An 18711-nucleotide genomic window follows, 5' to 3' on the forward strand; every position below is an offset into this window, starting at 1 on the left:
TTCTGGAAGCAAATGTGTTGCCACTGTTCCATGGTATAGATGCCTTAAATCGCATGTAAGAAGTCAGTGTTACAGATTTGTCAATTTCAGCGCAGCTTCTCCTGTGTGTAGATTTCTACTGGGGTTAAAAAAAAAAAGTTCTACCATCCAATGTTATTATTTTTTTTTATTCCAGTGCATTTTATCTTGTATATAGATGTAATTTCATGCATAGAACTTAACTATTTTTTAACGATAACATCTCTTCTATGAGTAAGAGACGCCATCCATGCACTTCCCTGAGGTCATAGCCCTCCACGCACCACACGTTCCCTGAGGTCATAGCCCTCCACGCACCACACGTTCCCTGAGGTCATAGCCCTCCACGCACCACACGTTCCCTGAGGTCATAGCCCTCCACGCACCACACGTTCCCTGAGGTCATAGCCCTCCACGCTCCACACGTTCCCTGAGGTCATAGCCCTCCACGCACCACACGTTCCCTGAGGTCATAGCCCTCCACGCACCACACGTTCCCTGAGGTCATAGCCCTCCACGCACCACACGTTCCCTGAGGTCATAGCCCTCCACGCTCTACACGTTCCCTGAGGTCATAGCCCTCCACGCTCCACACGTTCCCTGAGGTCATAGCCCTCCACGCTCCACACGTTCCCTGAGGTCATAGCGCTCCACGCTCCACACATTCCCTGAGGTCATAGCCCTCTATGCACAACACGTTCCCTGAGGTCACACATCATTCGGACACTAGTCTCCTGCTGTTTTCTGTATTGGTCAGCCGTTCAGTTGTTACTCAGTACTGGAAAAGATGAGTAATTTATGACACCTGTTCTAAAGCCACAGCTTACTGAGGAAACGCTTCACGGGGAGGCTCGCGCCCTGCTCTCAAAACAGTAACCCTTTCAGTGCACTGCAGTGATTCCTTCAGACACGCAGAAGGAAATAAATGCATGACTAAAAAGTTGTAGTACGACAGTGATAATGGCATTTCTGTGTGGTGATGCTTCATTGAATCGGGGAGTTATCAAGTGATCCGCCACAGCAATGTCATCACTTACACAACATATTATCTTGCATACAGAAGACCTTTGTATAAATCATTTGAAAGACCTTCGTGTTAGAGCCTTTCATTATCTAGTTAAAAAAAAAAAAAAAACACTGAGAAGAGGTTTGTAGTGGAGAAACAATCTGCAGCCATACACTTTGACAAGAAGTCAGAAAATCATTAAAAAAAAAAAAAAAAAATGCAGATTTGGGTTAAGTAGTTAAACAATGCGACTCCAATGCTTGAAGAAAAAAGATTAGATACGAACATATTTAAAGATGGAAAAGTGCTCCCCCTGGTGGTCTGAGTAGTCAGTTGCTGCAAAAATAGCCCTTTGGTAGTTGCATTAAAGGTAAAACAATTTTTATAGTAAATATTTAACTTTCAGACAAGAGTCCCACTGTAGTACAGTGCTCACATAATACAAATAATTATGAAATAGAGCACATCGTCTCGTCTATCTGATAAACTGGAAAGATCTACCCGCAGGAGGGTGAACTACAGTGTGATATCATGCAGCACAGTGTTGGCATATAAACTTCAACTCTTTGAGCTGCTCTGTGCCAGTACGAAGGCATTGTTGCCTAGTTTTGTTTTAGTTCACATGTGAAATTAATTGGCCCTCAGTAGACAGTAGTCTACAATGTATCCCTGGTTTCCAGGAGACTAAACTCCTCTCTCACCCCCAAAGAGAAAGGGTGCTCCCTCCAGTCCAGGGCAGGCTTGAGGCATGGAGACTGAACTGCTCCCTCACCCCCTAAGAGAAAGGGTGCTGCCTCCAGTCCAGGGCAGGCTTGAGGCATGGAGGCTGAACTGCTCCCTCACCCCCTAAGAGAAAGGGTGCTCCCTCCAGTCCAGGGCAGGCTTGAGGCATGGAGACTGAACTGCTCCCTCATCTAAGAAACTGCTCCCTCCACTCCAGAGCGGATTGTGTAATATGCAATTTCCTGATGACTTTTTTTGCCAGGTTAAATAAATACATTTTAACTTTTAATTGAACAGTGTTAGAGTCTGCACATCTCCACTAGATGTCAGCATACAACCAGGGAGTGAAACCAGTGCCAGTGTGACGTGCATTTCACGTATGAAGAAGACTCGTAGAGAGATATTTTGATAGGTGATTACAACGTCAAGTCTTTCACCCCCTGAAGGTTCAGTCTGGCTGTCACTAGGGAAAACCACAACAAAACAGCTTTAAAAACGACGGCTAGGTAAACATGCAACAGAGAAATAGCTAGCAGTACAGAACAGAGTCAGTTAAAAACAGAACCGTATGTAAAACAAGACGTGTTCCATTCTATACCGACCCCGAGGAATCCCCTTTATCCTAGGAACTTTCGTTCCAGGGAACCCCGGACCTCAAAAATCCCGTGTGACTGAAACCCACCTACAAAAGCGGACTAATATTTGAATATACAATGTTGAATATAAGAAGCCGGTGTTTATTTTAACTTTTCAGATGTAGCTGTATCGACGCCGCTCCGGCCGGCGACAGGTAAACACGAGTTTTATTGTATGCAATCCACACTGAATAATACGCTACATCGCTTTTTATTATCGGTCTCAACATCATGCCATACCCCGTGCAAACAGCAAACTACCGGGTTTAGCATCACCGTAGTTAAAGTGTCACCGGCTACTTCATACCGTTAACAAAAAAAAAAAAACATTTCCGGGGCGGTAAGTTCAAAGTAAATGTATACGCGATGTCTCTGGCAGTAAAAAAAAAACAACAACGCAATAATAATGATAATAATAATGATACACACGCCCGGCCATCAACTCCGATGTGACGAGAGTGCAGTACATTTTTCTGTCATGCACAGAGTTGTTTCGCTTTCGTTTCTCCTAAGATGGGTAGTTGGTAGGAAATGGTGACGCTGCGTTGTTCGCTGGTGTGCAGAGTTCACTAAACAAGGTTAATATATTTATGCGTGGGACACGTTGCACAGCTGTGTTAACTGGCGAAACTTGCTGTGAAAGACACACCAAAAAAGTATTTATTTTCCTGCCTAACTCGAGCTGCAATGCCTACCGTTAGGGACAATTTTAAAACTGGACTGGAGTTCATAGAACACCTGGAAAGAAGTGAACGAACCCAGAAAAATGACAGGGAAGAGCTCAAATCCATCTACAACGAGGAATTCAGAGACAGGTAGACTTTTCATGGGTCGGGCTGCCAGTTAATACAATCATAAAAGCACCTGTCTCGAATCCGCATCGAGTTATTACAATATGGTGTTATTGTTATTCAGATATTATGTAGAAATGCTACTTCCTTGTGTGGCTGAGTTTGACTTGCGGCGATGCTGTTTGGTGATATGATTAAAGTTTGTACCGTTTTTTTAAGTGATTGTTTCCAAGTAGTAAAGATAAATCAGTAAAAATAAATAATAATAAATAAAAATCTAGTCCGACCGTTTCTGATTTATAAAACTAAAAGTACTGCGGTTTTAATTTCTCCTCATTCACTCGAGTTTATAAGTTTTTTGTTTTTTCATAGCGGGGGCGTGGCAGAAAACTATTCGATTCATTGTGACATTTCAGAACCACAATTCCAATAATACCTTATATTCTATCGGGTTATATGGGTGTATAGGGTTTGTGCGTTTCATAACGATAGCAGAGGGGTATCTAGAAACCAGAGGGCATGGTGTAACATTGTGGGACAAACTCACTAGCAGAGATAATAAAACTATAGAGTTTGCTATTGATGAAATGTTAATAAATACCAAACGTTTTTTTTTTTTTAATTCAGAAGAATGCTGGAATGCTAGGTTCAAAGATTGTTTTTAATTTTTATTTTTTTACATGTCCCTATGTTATATTTTTCAGTCATTGGCAGCTGGTTACATTGTTCCAATATGGAGTTAGACTCTCTGTCTAAATCTAACCTTTGCCTTGCTTATAGTTGCTTAGAGTTTTGCTAGAGAATCCTTTCCAGGAGGGAAGAGCCCTCCTCATCTCCTTCAGATCATATACAGTGTGATCAATCTATCTATCTATCTATCTATCTATCTATCTATCTATCTATCTATCTATCTATCTATCTATCTATCTCTGTCTCTCCTCTCTCTCTCTGTCCTCTCTCTCTCCTCTCTCTCTCTCTATAAATTATATATATATATATATATAATTTTTTTTTCTTTGTTTCAGAGATGGAATCAGACGGCCCAATTTCTCCTGCATTGTGTTCGCTTTGAAAAAAAACAACAAGGTCAGAGTAAAGAGGGGATCGCTACACTTCAATCCACCGGTACGTACAGAGAGGACAGTTTCGAGGCGTGGGTATTACTGGAGGAAACCTCCCCCAGTATCCCACCAGTTGGGTCGGGGTTGGGACGCTGAGGAAAGACCCATGGGCAGACGCAGCATTAAATGCATTTGAAACAAGGGGCCCTGTTTCAGTAAGTCTGGTACTCCCTGTAGCACCCAGATCATTATATTAATAGTAAAGGTTAATCCTCTAGATCGCCTCTCATCACCAGTGATCCATGCTGCCCTCTATTATCAAGACCAGGGTGTTGAGGTTTGTTTGCAACATTTCCACCTGCACCATGAAACCAGTCTGTATCTCATCTCATATCAAACAGGGAATGCTTCTGTGTAAATGCAGAATGAAGGGCCTTGTAATCACAGTCTTCTCTCTATACCTCCACCAAGGGAAAGGTAATTATTTAAAGCTGGGCAGCCTTGAGTCATTCTGTTGTTGTTAGGTGCTGTTGCCGTGGGTGTGGCTCCTGCACTGAGGAACCAGCTTAACTCATGAGTGAGTCATCAAGCAGATTAATCCATGTGCAAACTCGAGGGGTCACAGGGAGCTTTAGTACAGGGCAGAGTCAAAACTTAGAAAACTGGACTCGTAACTTACTTTCGTAAAGTGTATCTTGCAGGGGTTTTTTATCACTGAAATGGATGCAGCAGTGTTTATTAAGAATATTAGCATGATTATTTAAAAACAAAAACATTTGATAGGTCACTAAAATGTGATTAATGTGGATCACGGACCAGGTCTACCAAAACCACAACCTTTTTGTACCATGTCACAGTTCTCTGCCTGTATGTCGCTCATTGAGGTTTTATAGGAAACCACCATGAACACACACAGATCTATATATATGCCCGTATTAGCCCAAAATAAGGCAAGGTTGTTTTTTTTTTGTAATGAAAATAAGATCTGAAAAATACAACTCGCCTTCAAGTCAAAGCTGTTGTGAAAGTGCGTATTGAGTACAGTATACAGTAACGAAAATGGATAAAACTAGCTGCAGTGATCATGTGGATAAGAGTGAATTGAAAAGGGGTCGAGTATCACAGGGATTAGGAAGACGTTATGATGCAATTTTTAAGATCATGGTTATCAGAAAAGCTGATTCATCATGCTGCTGTAAAATTCATGTCACCTAAAACAACGCAGGCTATTGCTATTGAACGCCCACTAGGAGGAAGTCGTTTTGTGCACTGTGGGTTATCTGTGTTTCTTAATTTCCTTGCTTACCTAACGAGTAAGTAAGTTACAGTATTTGTTGCATTACTTTTTTTGACAGAAACCTAGTGTCATAATATCAGCACTCCCTTTTAAAATGATCTAGAGACTTTAATTATTGTGTGTGCATCATCCGGATACAAAACATGTAAATATTTGTTCTGGCATTACACTATTGGATTATAAACCTGTATATCTAGATTAGAAACAACTTTGCTGCATCAGAAAATGAGTACCACTGACGCAGTGTTGAGTAAAGAAATGTTTATTTTTCCATATTCATTGCTGAAGTTGTCTTATCTGCTTTTAAATAATGCCATCTTATCAATCCTTATGTATGCTGTACAGTATTGTAATGTTTGTAATTTTTTGGCTTTGAAAAGATTTCACAGTGTCACGGTCTGTGTCCTGTGATCACAGACAAAATATGACAAAAATGAGTATTAAAGGCCATAACAGACACTCGCTAAACTAATTACAGAGTATAGACACTGAAGCGTATATTATTGGTAATCAAACACATTAGAATTTTGGAAATTACATTAACCATGCAGTGTTGTAGAGTTGTGGCCCCAGTTCCCTAAAATTAATTGGGTCTTCGACTTGATCTTCGATGTTTTCAGCAGCTGTCGTCAGGTGTGTTTACCTTTTCGTACGTTTTTTGAGTGCTTGTGGCCATACACCACACAAAACCCATCATATCTTTGTTGTTTATTAATAGCTTTTAACCGCATAGTTTTATTTCTATTGATTAAATCTATACAGAAATGTGTTGGTGTGTTGGACCTGCAAGATACACTTTAATAGTTTGATCACTCCACTTTTTTTAATCAATGTATATATTTTTATTTCTGGGAAGAACATGGGTTTTCATGTTTTGAATATTTTAATTATAGACATCGTTCACACAGTTGTTTTCTTTGCATTATATCACAAGGGATTGTAGTTCACACAATAGCTCCATACGTCTTGACTGCATTCCCATTGGCTACTCGGGTCTCAAATGTGCAATTTTCAAACCGTGGCTTCATGGATGGAAATGTGGCATTGGGGGATTGTGCCAAAAAAAAAATAATTTAACAAGGAACAGCAAAGCAAATGAATAACATAGGGAGTGAATTTAGAGGCTGGAATCCAAGAGTTTCAACGTCCAATGAAAAGGGTTAAACATCTGGGTGATTACATGTCGTGTAACTGCGTTTGTGTTTTCTTCCTCTTTTCTAGCGTTCTCTTTTCCAGATGATTATTGTAGTTGAGGACAATCCCAAAGAAAGCTGTCAAGGCGAGGTATAGCCACACAGACGGGGCTCCCTGTGGTTCCTCTTCACATTGTAGTCTTGCCTCCCACGTGCACCCAGTCCAGCAGTGCTGGATCACATCACTTTCTATCTGTTGCGTTTCCACACTTCCAATACTGTTGTATAGCGGTGGCAATCCTTCGGGGTCGTTCTAGGTTCAGCTGCACCCTTATTGAATATTAATTCTTCTCCGTATCGATCTTCACCTGGCTTTGAGTTTGTCTGGAGAATCCGAACTACCAGCACAGAGCAGCCTTCCTCATTCAAACCATGACACAGTGTGATCTTTCACCTCCCAGACCCACCTGTTCTCTCGCTGTGTTTCGGCAGATTTTGTCATTCGCTGTATACCTCGCTGTAAGGGGCGTCTCTAATTCACTAGTATTGAGAAATGTGTTTAGTGAAGTTTACCAGCTGGAGAGAACAGGTAGAGTAAACCCTGCACCCCAGTACAGTTCGTGATGTAGCTGTGGACGGTTCTGTGTTTTCATCCTCACTCCTCGCTCCCTCTGCTCTTTTCTGAGGTGACACTGCTGAGCCCGGTGCTGGTTTTAAAGAGCACCGACACTCATTTCTGTAAGTCACTGTGAAGATAACACACACTGGGGCACGGCAGGTTTAGCCCTGACGGTAATCCAACTTTTTTGCTTTTGAAGTCTCTGGAGTATTTTGGAGACCAGTGGAGAAGACCTCGTAACCAGCCCCCTGCTAACAGCCCTGTGCGGATGAATGGAGCCTCTCCTGGTCCTGCTTCAGCTCCGACTCATACTCCCACGCCGAAAGAACTGGGGAAGAAAAAGGCCAGAACCATCATTCAGCAGCTGAGACAGAACCGGTACAGTTCACCCACATTGCGTTGTGTTTTCATTTTCTCATTGGGATTCCAGATCCTGTTATCCTGGGATTACACGACACAGTACGGTTTGGATAAGCAAACATCATGAAGAGTTTAAAAAAACGAAATAAACGAAAAGCCTGAAAAGGGCAAAAGCACATGCCATATCACAGATATAACTAGAGAATGGATCAAGTGTAACTGGGAGTATGTGGAGGCTGTCCATGTGCCATGCTTTATATACAGTGGAGTTAGATCATGGTGAATCACTCAGACCAGACTCTGCTGTCCCATAGTGTTCTGTGGAGGTCAGCTGTTCTGTTATACATAAATATATTTACGTGTTGCTGAGTGCTGAGGTGTCTCTTTGCTTGTTTCTTTCCCTGCAGATCCAGTATCATCTCAGATAAAGGAGGGATTGTGATCAGCTCCGAGTATGCCTTCACGGAGGGCAGGATGAAATTCGATTTCGCTCCTGAGCAGACTCGCGTCCTGGTTATTTCTGTGAAGAACGTGGGGCCGGACCCGGTGAAGTTCACCCTGTACGAGGCTCTCCGCAGGATGCATGTCTTTACCTTCAAAGACGAGCACAGGGTGACCAGGGCCTGCCCCCTCCTGCTCAATCGAGGTAAGAGTCAAGGATAGAGGCCATCAGTGCAGTTCAGGGTGTTACACGGAGGCTACTGGACATCAGATCAGCCACAAAGCAAGGCTGTAATTCTTTGTCTTCAAAACTGGACAATCAGAAATCTAAAACTGGAAGTCAAGTAGACAGATGTTTTTGACGAGTGCCTTCTTTTCACACACAAGAAACTTGGTTATTCTGGGTTTTTCCACAGATGTAGTTAAGAGAGCAGATCAGATTAGTCTGTCAGAGAGCTGATAATAACGCTCAATAAGGGGGGGGAACTCTGTTTCAATGAGATTTGTATCTTTTTCGTTTCAGGCGACACCTATAAAATTCAAGTCTCCTGTCTCAGTTCCCATTACGGCTATTTTCCTGTCACCGTGGTTTTCGAGTTCAGACCCCACCTTTCTGGAGACTCCAGACCGTTCTACATTGTGCGTATGCTGGTGGGGGTGGCGAACAGCGCCCTGTCTAAGGAACTGGGTCCTACCTCCCCTTACAAACCCTACCAGAACGCCATACGGAGGCCAGTCAACATTCAGGTGGAGGAGGGCCTTGTACCAGAAAGGTAGATCGATGTCTCAGCACTGCGTTTCCACTGCACAAACAGGCTGGTGCTTAACGGGGCTGGGCTGGTGTGGTCTGGTTGCGTTAGCACAGGAGGATAGAGCGCTTGAAACTGACGTTGCACATACAGCACGTTTAGACAAAGCCAGCCCAATACATAGCAAAGTGCGGCTGTGTTATTAATTGTAAATGTGTACAATATCAGCGGACTACAAGTCAAGTAATGTAATGCCTGGTTTCACTGAAGCAAATTGCATTCATCTCGCAGCTATGTTTTAATTCTCATGTTAATACAGTATACATTTCAAACGTGTAACAGCAGAAAGACTCTAGGCTTTTTACAGCCTTGCATATTGTTGTAATATTACTTTCCAGAGCCCTGCAGAAACAGGCCACTGGTAATAGAGGGCGCAAGTATGTTGGATAATCTTGAGTCTGGATAATCTGGTTAGAAGTTTATGAAAAAGCTGCATCTTGGATTGAATTTAAGAGGGAGGTCTAGCTAATGCATCCTCTTTGAAACAGGTTTCATATATTGTCTGTGTATTGGAATTGTAATTTATTTTTCCTTTTTCTTTTGATTATAAAGCAATTATCAGCCTGAACTGAAGGTTGTTCCATTACCGAACTTTGACTACCCCCAAATTTTGAAGGATTTGGTGAAACAGGGGCTGGAGGATTCCGACAGATTATACCCTGTCCTGAAACAGGAGCTGAGCAGAGTGCGGTAAGTCTGATACGCTGACAGATTGCATGTTGGAGGAAAAGCAGACATTTGAGGTCAGATTTCTTTAAGGCCTCCCCTCTCCGATGCTCCAAAAGAATGTGTGTTAAGACATCTGGAACACTGCAATACTGTGAGCTAAATCGCCAGAGAAAAAACGGCCAAAAATGAGCCCATACCGGCTCTCATCACTGCGCTTTGCATCTTCAGGCATTTGCTCGAGTCTCAGTTGGACTTTGAAAACTACAAAGAGCGATTCCAGCTACTGCTGCACCTGGAGGAGATCCAGATGGAAGTGGACATCAAGAAATACGACATGCACAATGCTGTCATGTACCCGGATCCCCAGCAGAAGCGTTTCCTCGTGCTTCACGTGAGCTCAATCAACACGCTACTAAAAAGCGCTGTCTCTTTGATGGGGGGCAGAGGTATTGTGTGTGTAAGTCTGTCGCTGTAACGCCACTGTCTTCACAGGTGCCTGGTGTGGCTGAGAACAGGCCCTCTGTCTTGAAAGGGGACTACTTGCTAGCGTCAGAGAGTGAAGACCCAGGGGACCCTGTCATCAAGTACAAGGGCTGGGTGCATGCGGTGCAGCTGGATAAACTGAAGCTGGGCTTCTCCCAAAAGTAAGAGACTGAAACACACTGAGATTCAGCGAAAGCAGCACTTCATGATTTTGTGCGGGAGGCGCCATCTCTCGCTGCTTTTAATGTAAGATTAAAAAAAACCTTTTGGGGCTCCCGAGTGGCGCATCCAGTAAAGGGAAAATGTATCATCTGATTTTATACAAATTTTTTAAATGATTTTTTTGTTATAAATGATGTTTTTATCATTTTAATGGATGTAATATTTAAAGGGTATTTTATCATATCTTATTATTTTGTATACTATTCATTTTTTTGTTGTTTGTATCTGTAAAGCTCTTTGAGGTTGATTGAAAGGCGCTCTATAAGAAATAATGATTGCTTCATTGATTATAACAGCAATGGTGGAGAGAATTTGTGCTCAACCCCTCTTCATCCTATTTCATCCTTTCTAGGCTGGTTAATAAGCACATAACCAACATGAAGTTCGAAGTGACGTTCACTTTTAACCGCCTGCCGCTGAAACTCCAGCACCGCGCGTTGGGGATGGCGGTAAAGCACGACCTGAAGGACTTCCTGTTCCCCTGGTGCAGTCTGGGAACCAACCTGGCCATTCCGAACCTGAGGTAACAATCTGCAAAACATATCTACTGTTTTCAAACTTATGTAACTCTTTTTTATTTTGGATTGTTTATGAATTGTTTCAATAAGAAGTGTTAAAAACAGCCGGTTTGCGATGGGTGTTTGGTAATGTGCTTTCCTCTGCGGACAGACTGTATGATCAGAACCTGGGGAGGAACCCTGAGCAGGACCTGGCTGTGAAGTGTATCGTGGCTGGAACGTCTCGACCAGCTCCATTCCTGGTGTTCGGACCTCCAGGGACAGGCAAGACTGTCACCATCGTGGAAGCCATCAAACAGGTGAGTCTTCCTGCCCCCCCAGCACAGTACAAATGCCATCGCTTCCTACCTTGTGCAGTGAGCTTTAATACTCAAAAGACAACGTGCACTCCAACACAAATGTCATGCAGTCATCTCGTTTTTTTTTTTTCATTTACCAATATCCTTTTACTTTTCATAACGGTGTCTTTATCTCTGCCGTACAGGTCTTGCTTAGGTAGCGCTATCCCAACGTTCAGTGATTTTGCGAATTGTCTGTTCCGTTTGAGTCTCCAGTTAATTATTACAGCTATGGCCAAAGGTTTTGCATCACCTAGAAACTACAAAGCTGTATGCAAGTCAATATGTTAACGGAACATTATCCAGCAGGTTTCATTCAACTTTATGAAGCAAAATTAGTGCCTTCTGCAGGGTGATGCAAAACATTTGGCCAGAGCTGTAGGTGCCTAAACACAAGTCCTAAAAAGCGTCTGCTGTCGTCCATTGCTTTCCTTGTTTTTTGCAGGATCACTTTGTTTCATTTTATTTGATATCCTGCTGACGGCACTTGGTGAACAAATCTGCTTGCGCTCTGTCTGTGACTTCATAGATTTCTATTCTTTTATGCTTGTTTGCACCTTTTCATTTTAGCCGAAAAGCAGTTACACTGTTACAAACGGAGCGCTGTGTGTTTTTCAGGTTCACTTCACTCTCAAAGACTCTCACATCCTGGCCTGCGCTCCCTCAAACAGCGCCTCGGACCTGCTCTGCCAGCGCCTGCTGCAGCACGTGGACAAGCACGCCATCTACCGGCTCAACGCCTTCAGCAGGGACCCGGGGGACCTCCCCGCAGACATCCTGGTATGCACTGGGGATAACGTCCAATAGGAGCGGGACAGTCGAGCTCAGAATCGGGTCATCGACCAATCACACGCTTCAAAGCAGCAACAGCAGCAGCGGCAGCAGCAGCAGCATAGTAATGATTGGTTGTGTTTTTAAGTATATTCTAGCCCTGCTCTAACTGGTGTGTGTGCTTCTAACTTTGCATGGTCTACCAGTGTGAGATCACTGGTCATGGAGCTGACCTACAGCGCAGCAAGTAAGGAAGCAGGCAGGAAGCTGCAGAAAAGCCAGTCTTCGTAGTTCTTGCTGCTCAAACTGTACGAAACGTTGCTTGTTTTTCATTCTCTGATGGTCAGGGTGCGCTGCTGCAGCCTGCAGCTAGTCTTCAGCGCGGATCTGATTTTCATTCTGCTGTGCTCTGTTGCAGCCCTGCTCTAACTGGGACCCCAGTCTCCAGAGCATTGTGTTTCCTGCCAAGGAGGTGCTGATGAAGTACAGGATCCTCGTCACCACCGTAGTGACAGCTGGCAGGTAGGGGAGTCAGGAATTCATGCTGTGCGCTCGTGAGTTTGGTTACTCACTGCCACGCGAGGCACCAAGCTGTTGTGCATGAACGTAATGGCTCCAAAGGTCAAAAGTAATTCAGATATTAAAGAGGACATTGAAAATGAAACTTACACAGAAGGCATTTACTCAGTGAAATAGAGATTCACAGCCTGATGAAGAATTATTTCATTGTGTGTTGTATTTCATTCTGTAGTAAATCCCGTTTAATGTGAAATGACTGATGACTCCGCTCGGTAGCAGTTTAAGACGCTTTATTACAATGCGCTCAAGGGAAGAGCAGCAGCGGTCACATGAACACTCTCTCTGTCTTGATTATTGACAAGGTAGCACAATATTTATACAGGATTAGCATAGCAACAAATTAACACGTCAGCATGATTATAGAACTTTCTCAAAGATCAAGATTCCCTTATAAGGGGTTGTTTTTAATTAAGCAGTTTCGCCTCAAACTAGACATAACAGGGTCCTAACTATCTCTCTCGAAACACATTTCAAGCAGTTCTCACTAGAGCGTGCTGTGCTCAGAACACAACACGATAACGCACAGTGCTCACAACACCACGCAATCGTCTTTAACCCTTTAGATATCACATCACATATTTGCTGCTTCTTCAATTCTAAGGTGTAACATTCTGTTGGATTAATAAAGAAACCACGTCCTTATCTGAAGAAGCTTGTCACAATGTCTTCTCTCATCCTATCAGGCTGGTGTCCGGTGGTATTCCTGCTGGTCATTTCTCCCACATCTTCATTGACGAAGCCGGACACGCAGTGGAACCGGAATGCATCATCCCTGTGGCAGGTGGGGATTCTGTTCTTGTGACCCCACCCGGGATAGATTACAGACAGGATAGCATCTTTCATTTTGAGCAACGTTCTGATGAACGCACGTCTTTTCTTTTTTGAAATGTTCAGGGTTGTTAAACAAAGACCAAGGGCAGCTGGTTTTAGCCGGAGACCCAAAGCAGCTCGGACCCATCCTAAGATCCCCGCTCGCAATAAGACACGGACTGGGTAAGGACTTCCTGCTGGGAACGAGGGCATTCCCCCACACCATGTGGTGCCTCAAGCCTCGACCCAACCAATGCAGTTACACATCATACCATTCGAATCCGTGCTTTAGTGACACCCCTTCTAACAATGCATCTCCAAGGTGCGTCGTATTTATTTCCATGTCGTAGTCACCATTGGTTTAGTTTATGAACTGGACTGACACACGGGATTTACTGTGGCAAAGGACATTGTAGTAGGCGTTGGGAGCTTCTAATGGTTAACAGGACCTATCTTCTTGTTAACCATCAGAAGCTCCCAGCGCCTGTTAGTGTCCTTTGCCACAGTAAAGCCCTGTGCTGTGAAGCATTTCATTTTTGTTCTTTGTGTTTTCCCCTTTTCAGGCGTTTCCTTGCTGGAGAGACTGATGACGCAGAACAGTCTTTACCAGAAGGACTCCAGCACTGGAGGGTTCAACAGTCACTTTGTGACTAAGCTGCTCCGTAACTACAGGTGAGTGAGTCCTAAACCTGGGCGTCAACACGAACTGAAGCACTTCAAAAGGAAAAGCGGAAATTCCAGTGAAATCCCACTGCGGATAGGCCAGCCAATTCTATTCATAGCAGGTCTTTAAACCATACACTTAGCCCATGGAATTACACTGAGTTACACTGAATTACATTGACTTCACTGGCATTAAGCATCAACTTCAGTGGATCACAGCTTTTGAACTGCAGCTCTTCCTGGCCTATTGCAGCGAGATCATTGTTGACCTACAGTGAACGTATTGTATTTTATCCATGACTCATAAACGCTCAGTCATGCTAAATGTAGAAATACCCATTGGATTTTATTAAGCTGCTTTTAGTATTTCTAGAAGTGTCATATTGGCAATATACTGTATGTTTTCTATTATTATTAATTATTTATTAGCAGACGCCCTTATCCAGGGCGACTTGCAATTGTTACAAAATATCACAGTACAGAGTATCACATTATAAAATGTCACATTACAGAGTATCACGTTACAGAATATCATATTACAGATAAGAGCAGTTATAAAGTACAATAAAATCATTGAGTGTCTGCTTCTCTTTCTTAGAGGCTTTGTCTTTGATTTTTGATTGAGTGTTTTGAAGGTGTCGATGCATTTTAAAGCCTCAGTTTGCCCTCTTGAGTAATAAGCCGCGGGAATCCCTTTTGTCAATCAGGTCCCACCCAGCGATCCTCAAAATCCCAAACGAATTGTTCTACGATGGAGAACTCCAGGTGTTTGCCGATGAAATTCTCAGAAACTCCTTCTGCACCTGGGAGAACCTGCCCAAGAAGGTAACCCTGCGTATCTCACAGTGTTCAAGACTGCTAAACAGCGTTTTCATTCGCTGGCTGTGCTGCTTTGTAAATGACAGAATGTGAACGGAGGTTCATTTGCTTGCAGGGCTTCCCGGTCGTTTTTCACGGGGTGCAGGGGCTGGACGAGAGGGAAGGGAACAGCCCTTCTTTCTTCAACGTGTCCGAGATCGACGTGGTTGTGTCCCACCTCAAGAAGCTGCTGCAGAATCAGGGCAAGAAGGGCATCCGCAAACTCTCTCCCAAAGAGATCGGCATCATCTCCCCCTACAGGAAGCAGGTAACAGGCTGCTGCTGGGCTGGTCACTCCGTCAAACCCAGCAAGCACACTAAACAACTACTGGCATCTTTTCAAAGCAGTTCCTCCAGCAGTGTTTAAATGAACTACTGTTTGATTTTTAAACAGCAAGCTACAAATGCTCTTGTGCACTCAAATTAAGTTTAGTTTGTTCATTTTTTTTTATTAACTGCACTAACACAGCTTTCCCTTCATCACCAGGTTCAAAAAATCCGAAGTGCAATTAACACTGTTGACAAGGAGCTGAAAAACATGATGGACATCAAGGAGCTGAAGGTATGCCCACAGTCCGGCTCTCGACTGGTCTAAAGTATGTCTTGATGTTGCTCCTGGTGGACTTCCTTCACACGACTCTGCAGGGCTGTGATCTCTGACCAGTACCCGATATTAAAGTTTTAGATATGCCTAACCTATTGCTACCCTCACCAAATGATCAATTTTATTACAATGCAACTCCTTGGAATAGACTCGGCCACGTGGTTTTACAGTACATCAATCATTACTAAAGAGGTTTGAGAATTCATGCTTTACCTCCTATTGGCACCAGTAATGCTATCGCTGATCCTTGTTTTCCTGCGTGGAAGAAGATTTAATTTCAGGTTATGTGTGTGTGTGTGTGTGCGCGTGTGTGTGTGTGTGTGTGTGTGTGTGTGTGATGTGTGTGTGATGTGTGATGTGTGTGTGTGTGTGTGTGTGTGTGTGTGTGTGTGTGTGTGTGTGTGTGATGTGTGTTGAGGCTCTTGGTCCTTGCGGATGTCCTGCTGAAGGTCAGTGCTGCTGCTGCTGTATTGTTCATCCTCGCGTCTCTCCTCAGGTGGGCTCTGTGGAGGAGTTTCAGGGGCAGGAGCGCACTGTAATCATCATCTCCACGGTGCGCAGCAGCATGGACTACCTCAAAATGGATGAGGATTTCAAGCTGGGCTTCCTCAAGAACCCAAAGGTACAGGCTAGGTTCTGATCCTGTGGATCCTAGGAATGCTAGAAGCATCCCTTTTTGCAACAAAGCCCGTTGTTCATACTTTAGTGATCATTCAAGGGTAGCTCATCTCTCTCTCTCTCTCTCTCTCTCCCTCTCCCTCTCCCTCTCCCTCTCCCTCTCCCTCTCCCTCTCCCTCTCCCTCTCCCTCTCCCTCTCCCTCTCCCTCTCCCTCTCCCTCTCTCTCTCTCTCTCTCTCTCTCTCTCTCTCTCTCTCTCTCTCTCTCTCTCTCCCCCAGAGGTTTAATGTTGCAATGACGAGGGCCAAGGCTCTTCTGATAGTGGTGGGAAACCCCTTTATTCTCAGCAAGGACCCAATCTGGCAACGGTAAGGCCACGGCAGGCTTAAAGCTTTACAAACCAGCATTTCTGTACACCCCAGACAATGTTTTTTTTTTTTGCGTACACTGTTTGAGCTTGCGATACAATGGAAATGCTGCATTAAACCGGTGCACAGTGATTTCATACTGTGCATTTGCACACACAACGCGCTGCATACGCTGGCCGGTCGCTCCTATCCATATCCTCAGTCTCTGCTTGTACCCCGGCCTGTGCTTGCCCAGGTTCATCCAATACTGCAGTGAAGGAGGCGGCTACACTGGCTATGATTTCACTGAAGAGGAGGAGGAGGAGACCCTTGTGACCCGGCTTGCCTCTCTCGATATCAACGCAGAGCCTGAAGGTAGCGGTCTTCATTAAATTCACCCTTTTGAAGCAGTTTAGAATCATTGCGTACCTCAATGAACAGATCAATCACCTATTTCTGTTGTTAATCCTGCCGTGGCGGTTTTATAGCTGAATCATATCCACCCCAGCGACCCCTTGAAAGCGAATCATTTTTTATCTCCTTTTCTTATGTTAAGATTCCTCCGGGGAAAGTGCTGTGCAGCAGCAGCAGGAGCCGGAGTGGAGGAATGAACTGTGAAGCGCTGGCACCCTGAGAATACAATGAGACACACACTGGAGACTGGAGGACTCGCTGGAGCTCAGGGCCTGCACACCCAATGAAATGCACTGAAACCACCTTTCCTTGTTTTATTGTTATTATCCCTGCTTTGGATTTGTTAATCACTTGTAATGCAGATTAGATGCAGCCAGCCTCTAACAGTCACGGTGGTTTTTATAAAACGGAACAGACCGTTTTCAGTTGAATTGGTATTTAGAGGTACGCGACAACTGAAAGCTGGTTTTAAAAAAAAATAAAAATTTAATTTTGAAATATGCAACATGCCAGTTTCTCTTGCAAAGTTCCGCTGGGTACAAAGTGGTACGTTTTTTAGTTGAAACTGACGACCAAAAACAATCGGCTGCTACTGAAAGCACCTTGATTTATGTTCAATCCTGCCTTCCCAGACGTAGTGATGTACAACCAAAGAATTCAAACACGTTTACATCAATGCAACATTCGAGGGGAGTTCTGAAACTCTTCCAGGGCAACCCCTGTTGTCCTAATTTCGTGCAAAACCAAGACTTTTTAATCCATTCTCCTACCTCTTATTTGAATAAAGTGCAGCTCTCCTTAGCTCTGTTTGTATGTCAGCTTCAGAATGTTTACAGAAATCCAGAGCTATCCACTTGTGATGTAACTTGGATAGAGAACAGCACAATTATTAATAGTATTAGGATCTGGGGAGATGTAGTGGAACCTGTCTGTGCTTTTGCACGTACAGTGAAGGTCCTGTTAATCTCTCACGATACTTATCTAAATTCATATTTCCAGCCAGGGTGAGGTTTGTGTGTTACCAGCAGACATGTTCACACTGGTCTCGTTATCACTGTTCCCACACCCCTTTTTATTTACACTTTCATTTGTGATGTAAGAGTTTTTGAAATCCAGCTTATCCCAGTTCCTGTGCTGTAGGTCATTCGACTGGTCCAGCTCCAATCGGATCATTTAATCTACAGCGCCAAAAGCACCAAGAAGCTACAGTTGCACCTTTTCTCTAAACTCTTAATTTTTATATTAAAAGAACAAATTGTATTTTTATCCAGAGATGTAATTTTAAGCCTTGGTTTTGCACTCTGCTTATGGCCAGCAAAATAGGCAAGTTTTGTTTAGGTCTCTGTGTGCTTCCCCTGTGCCCAATTTTTTTTATTTTTTTTTTGTGTTCATAATCTTAAATGCTTTCAGATCCTGATGTATTTTTCATGTACTTAATTCATATTTTATAGCCTAGTTGATGTTTAGTTTGTTTGAAACTGAGGTTTTGGCAATTGCTGCTAATAAAGTTTCTGCATAGAATGGCATTCATTGTGTTATTTTGTGTGTGTGTGTGTTAGGATATAGTTTAAAAGTTAGCTGAATACACAGGTATAGTTTATATCCATAAGTCTATTAACCATGATTTCAATTAACTAGACCGCTCCCAATAAAACCTCTTCAGTGTTAACTTGGGCTTTTCAGACTTCAAATCCAGAACACGATTACTACCAGTACTCAACTCCCTTGACTTTTGATGAAATTATATTTTATTTTAGTCTTGTTATCTTGCCCAACTAATGCAGAATACTGATTTCTATTTTGCTGCTATCTGTGAATCATTTTAAATGCAGGTGATGAACTGCTTTTATACATATCCTGTTACGAGAGACCAGCACTAAACGCGGCCAAAACATCAGAAATCCCAGAATATACATATGCATGG

The 18711-nt window shown here is 43.3% G+C and overlaps 1 protein-coding gene across 8 annotated transcripts; it reads left to right on the forward strand.

Annotated features, from left to right (window-relative positions):
• The first annotated feature begins 2055 nt into the window (after nucleotides 1-2055).
• On the forward strand, nucleotides 2056-18308 carry mov10a (Mov10 RISC complex RNA helicase a). Of its 8 annotated transcripts, none has more exons than XM_059005142.1 (23): nucleotides 2056-2159; nucleotides 4199-4298; nucleotides 6753-6815; nucleotides 7483-7661; nucleotides 8051-8289; nucleotides 8608-8857; nucleotides 9446-9583; nucleotides 9791-9953; nucleotides 10055-10206; nucleotides 10620-10790; nucleotides 10937-11084; nucleotides 11742-11903; nucleotides 12313-12416; nucleotides 13157-13254; nucleotides 13368-13466; nucleotides 13847-13955; nucleotides 14654-14771; nucleotides 14881-15072; nucleotides 15292-15366; nucleotides 15905-16030; nucleotides 16306-16394; nucleotides 16630-16748; nucleotides 16930-18308. In XM_059005142.1, exons 3-23 carry the CDS (start codon nucleotides 6768-6770, stop codon nucleotides 16989-16991), a joined length of 2841 nt encoding a protein of 946 aa, XP_058861125.1. In that variant the 5' UTR covers nucleotides 2056-2159; nucleotides 4199-4298; nucleotides 6753-6767; the 3' UTR covers nucleotides 16992-18308. The 8 variants fall into 8 exon arrangements, with proteins under 8 accessions (XP_058861125.1, XP_058861124.1, XP_058861127.1 ...); XM_059005141.1 differs by lacking the exon at nucleotides 2056-2159 and adding an exon at nucleotides 2166-2253; XM_059005140.1 differs by lacking the exon at nucleotides 2056-2159 and adding an exon at nucleotides 2263-2537.
• The last annotated feature ends 403 nt before the right edge of the window (nucleotides 18309-18711 follow it).

The sequence above is a fragment of the Acipenser ruthenus genome, chromosome 30, assembly GCF_902713425.1.
Source record: "Acipenser ruthenus chromosome 30, fAciRut3.2 maternal haplotype, whole genome shotgun sequence".
Classification (NCBI taxonomy): domain Eukaryota; kingdom Metazoa; phylum Chordata; class Actinopteri; order Acipenseriformes; family Acipenseridae; genus Acipenser; species Acipenser ruthenus.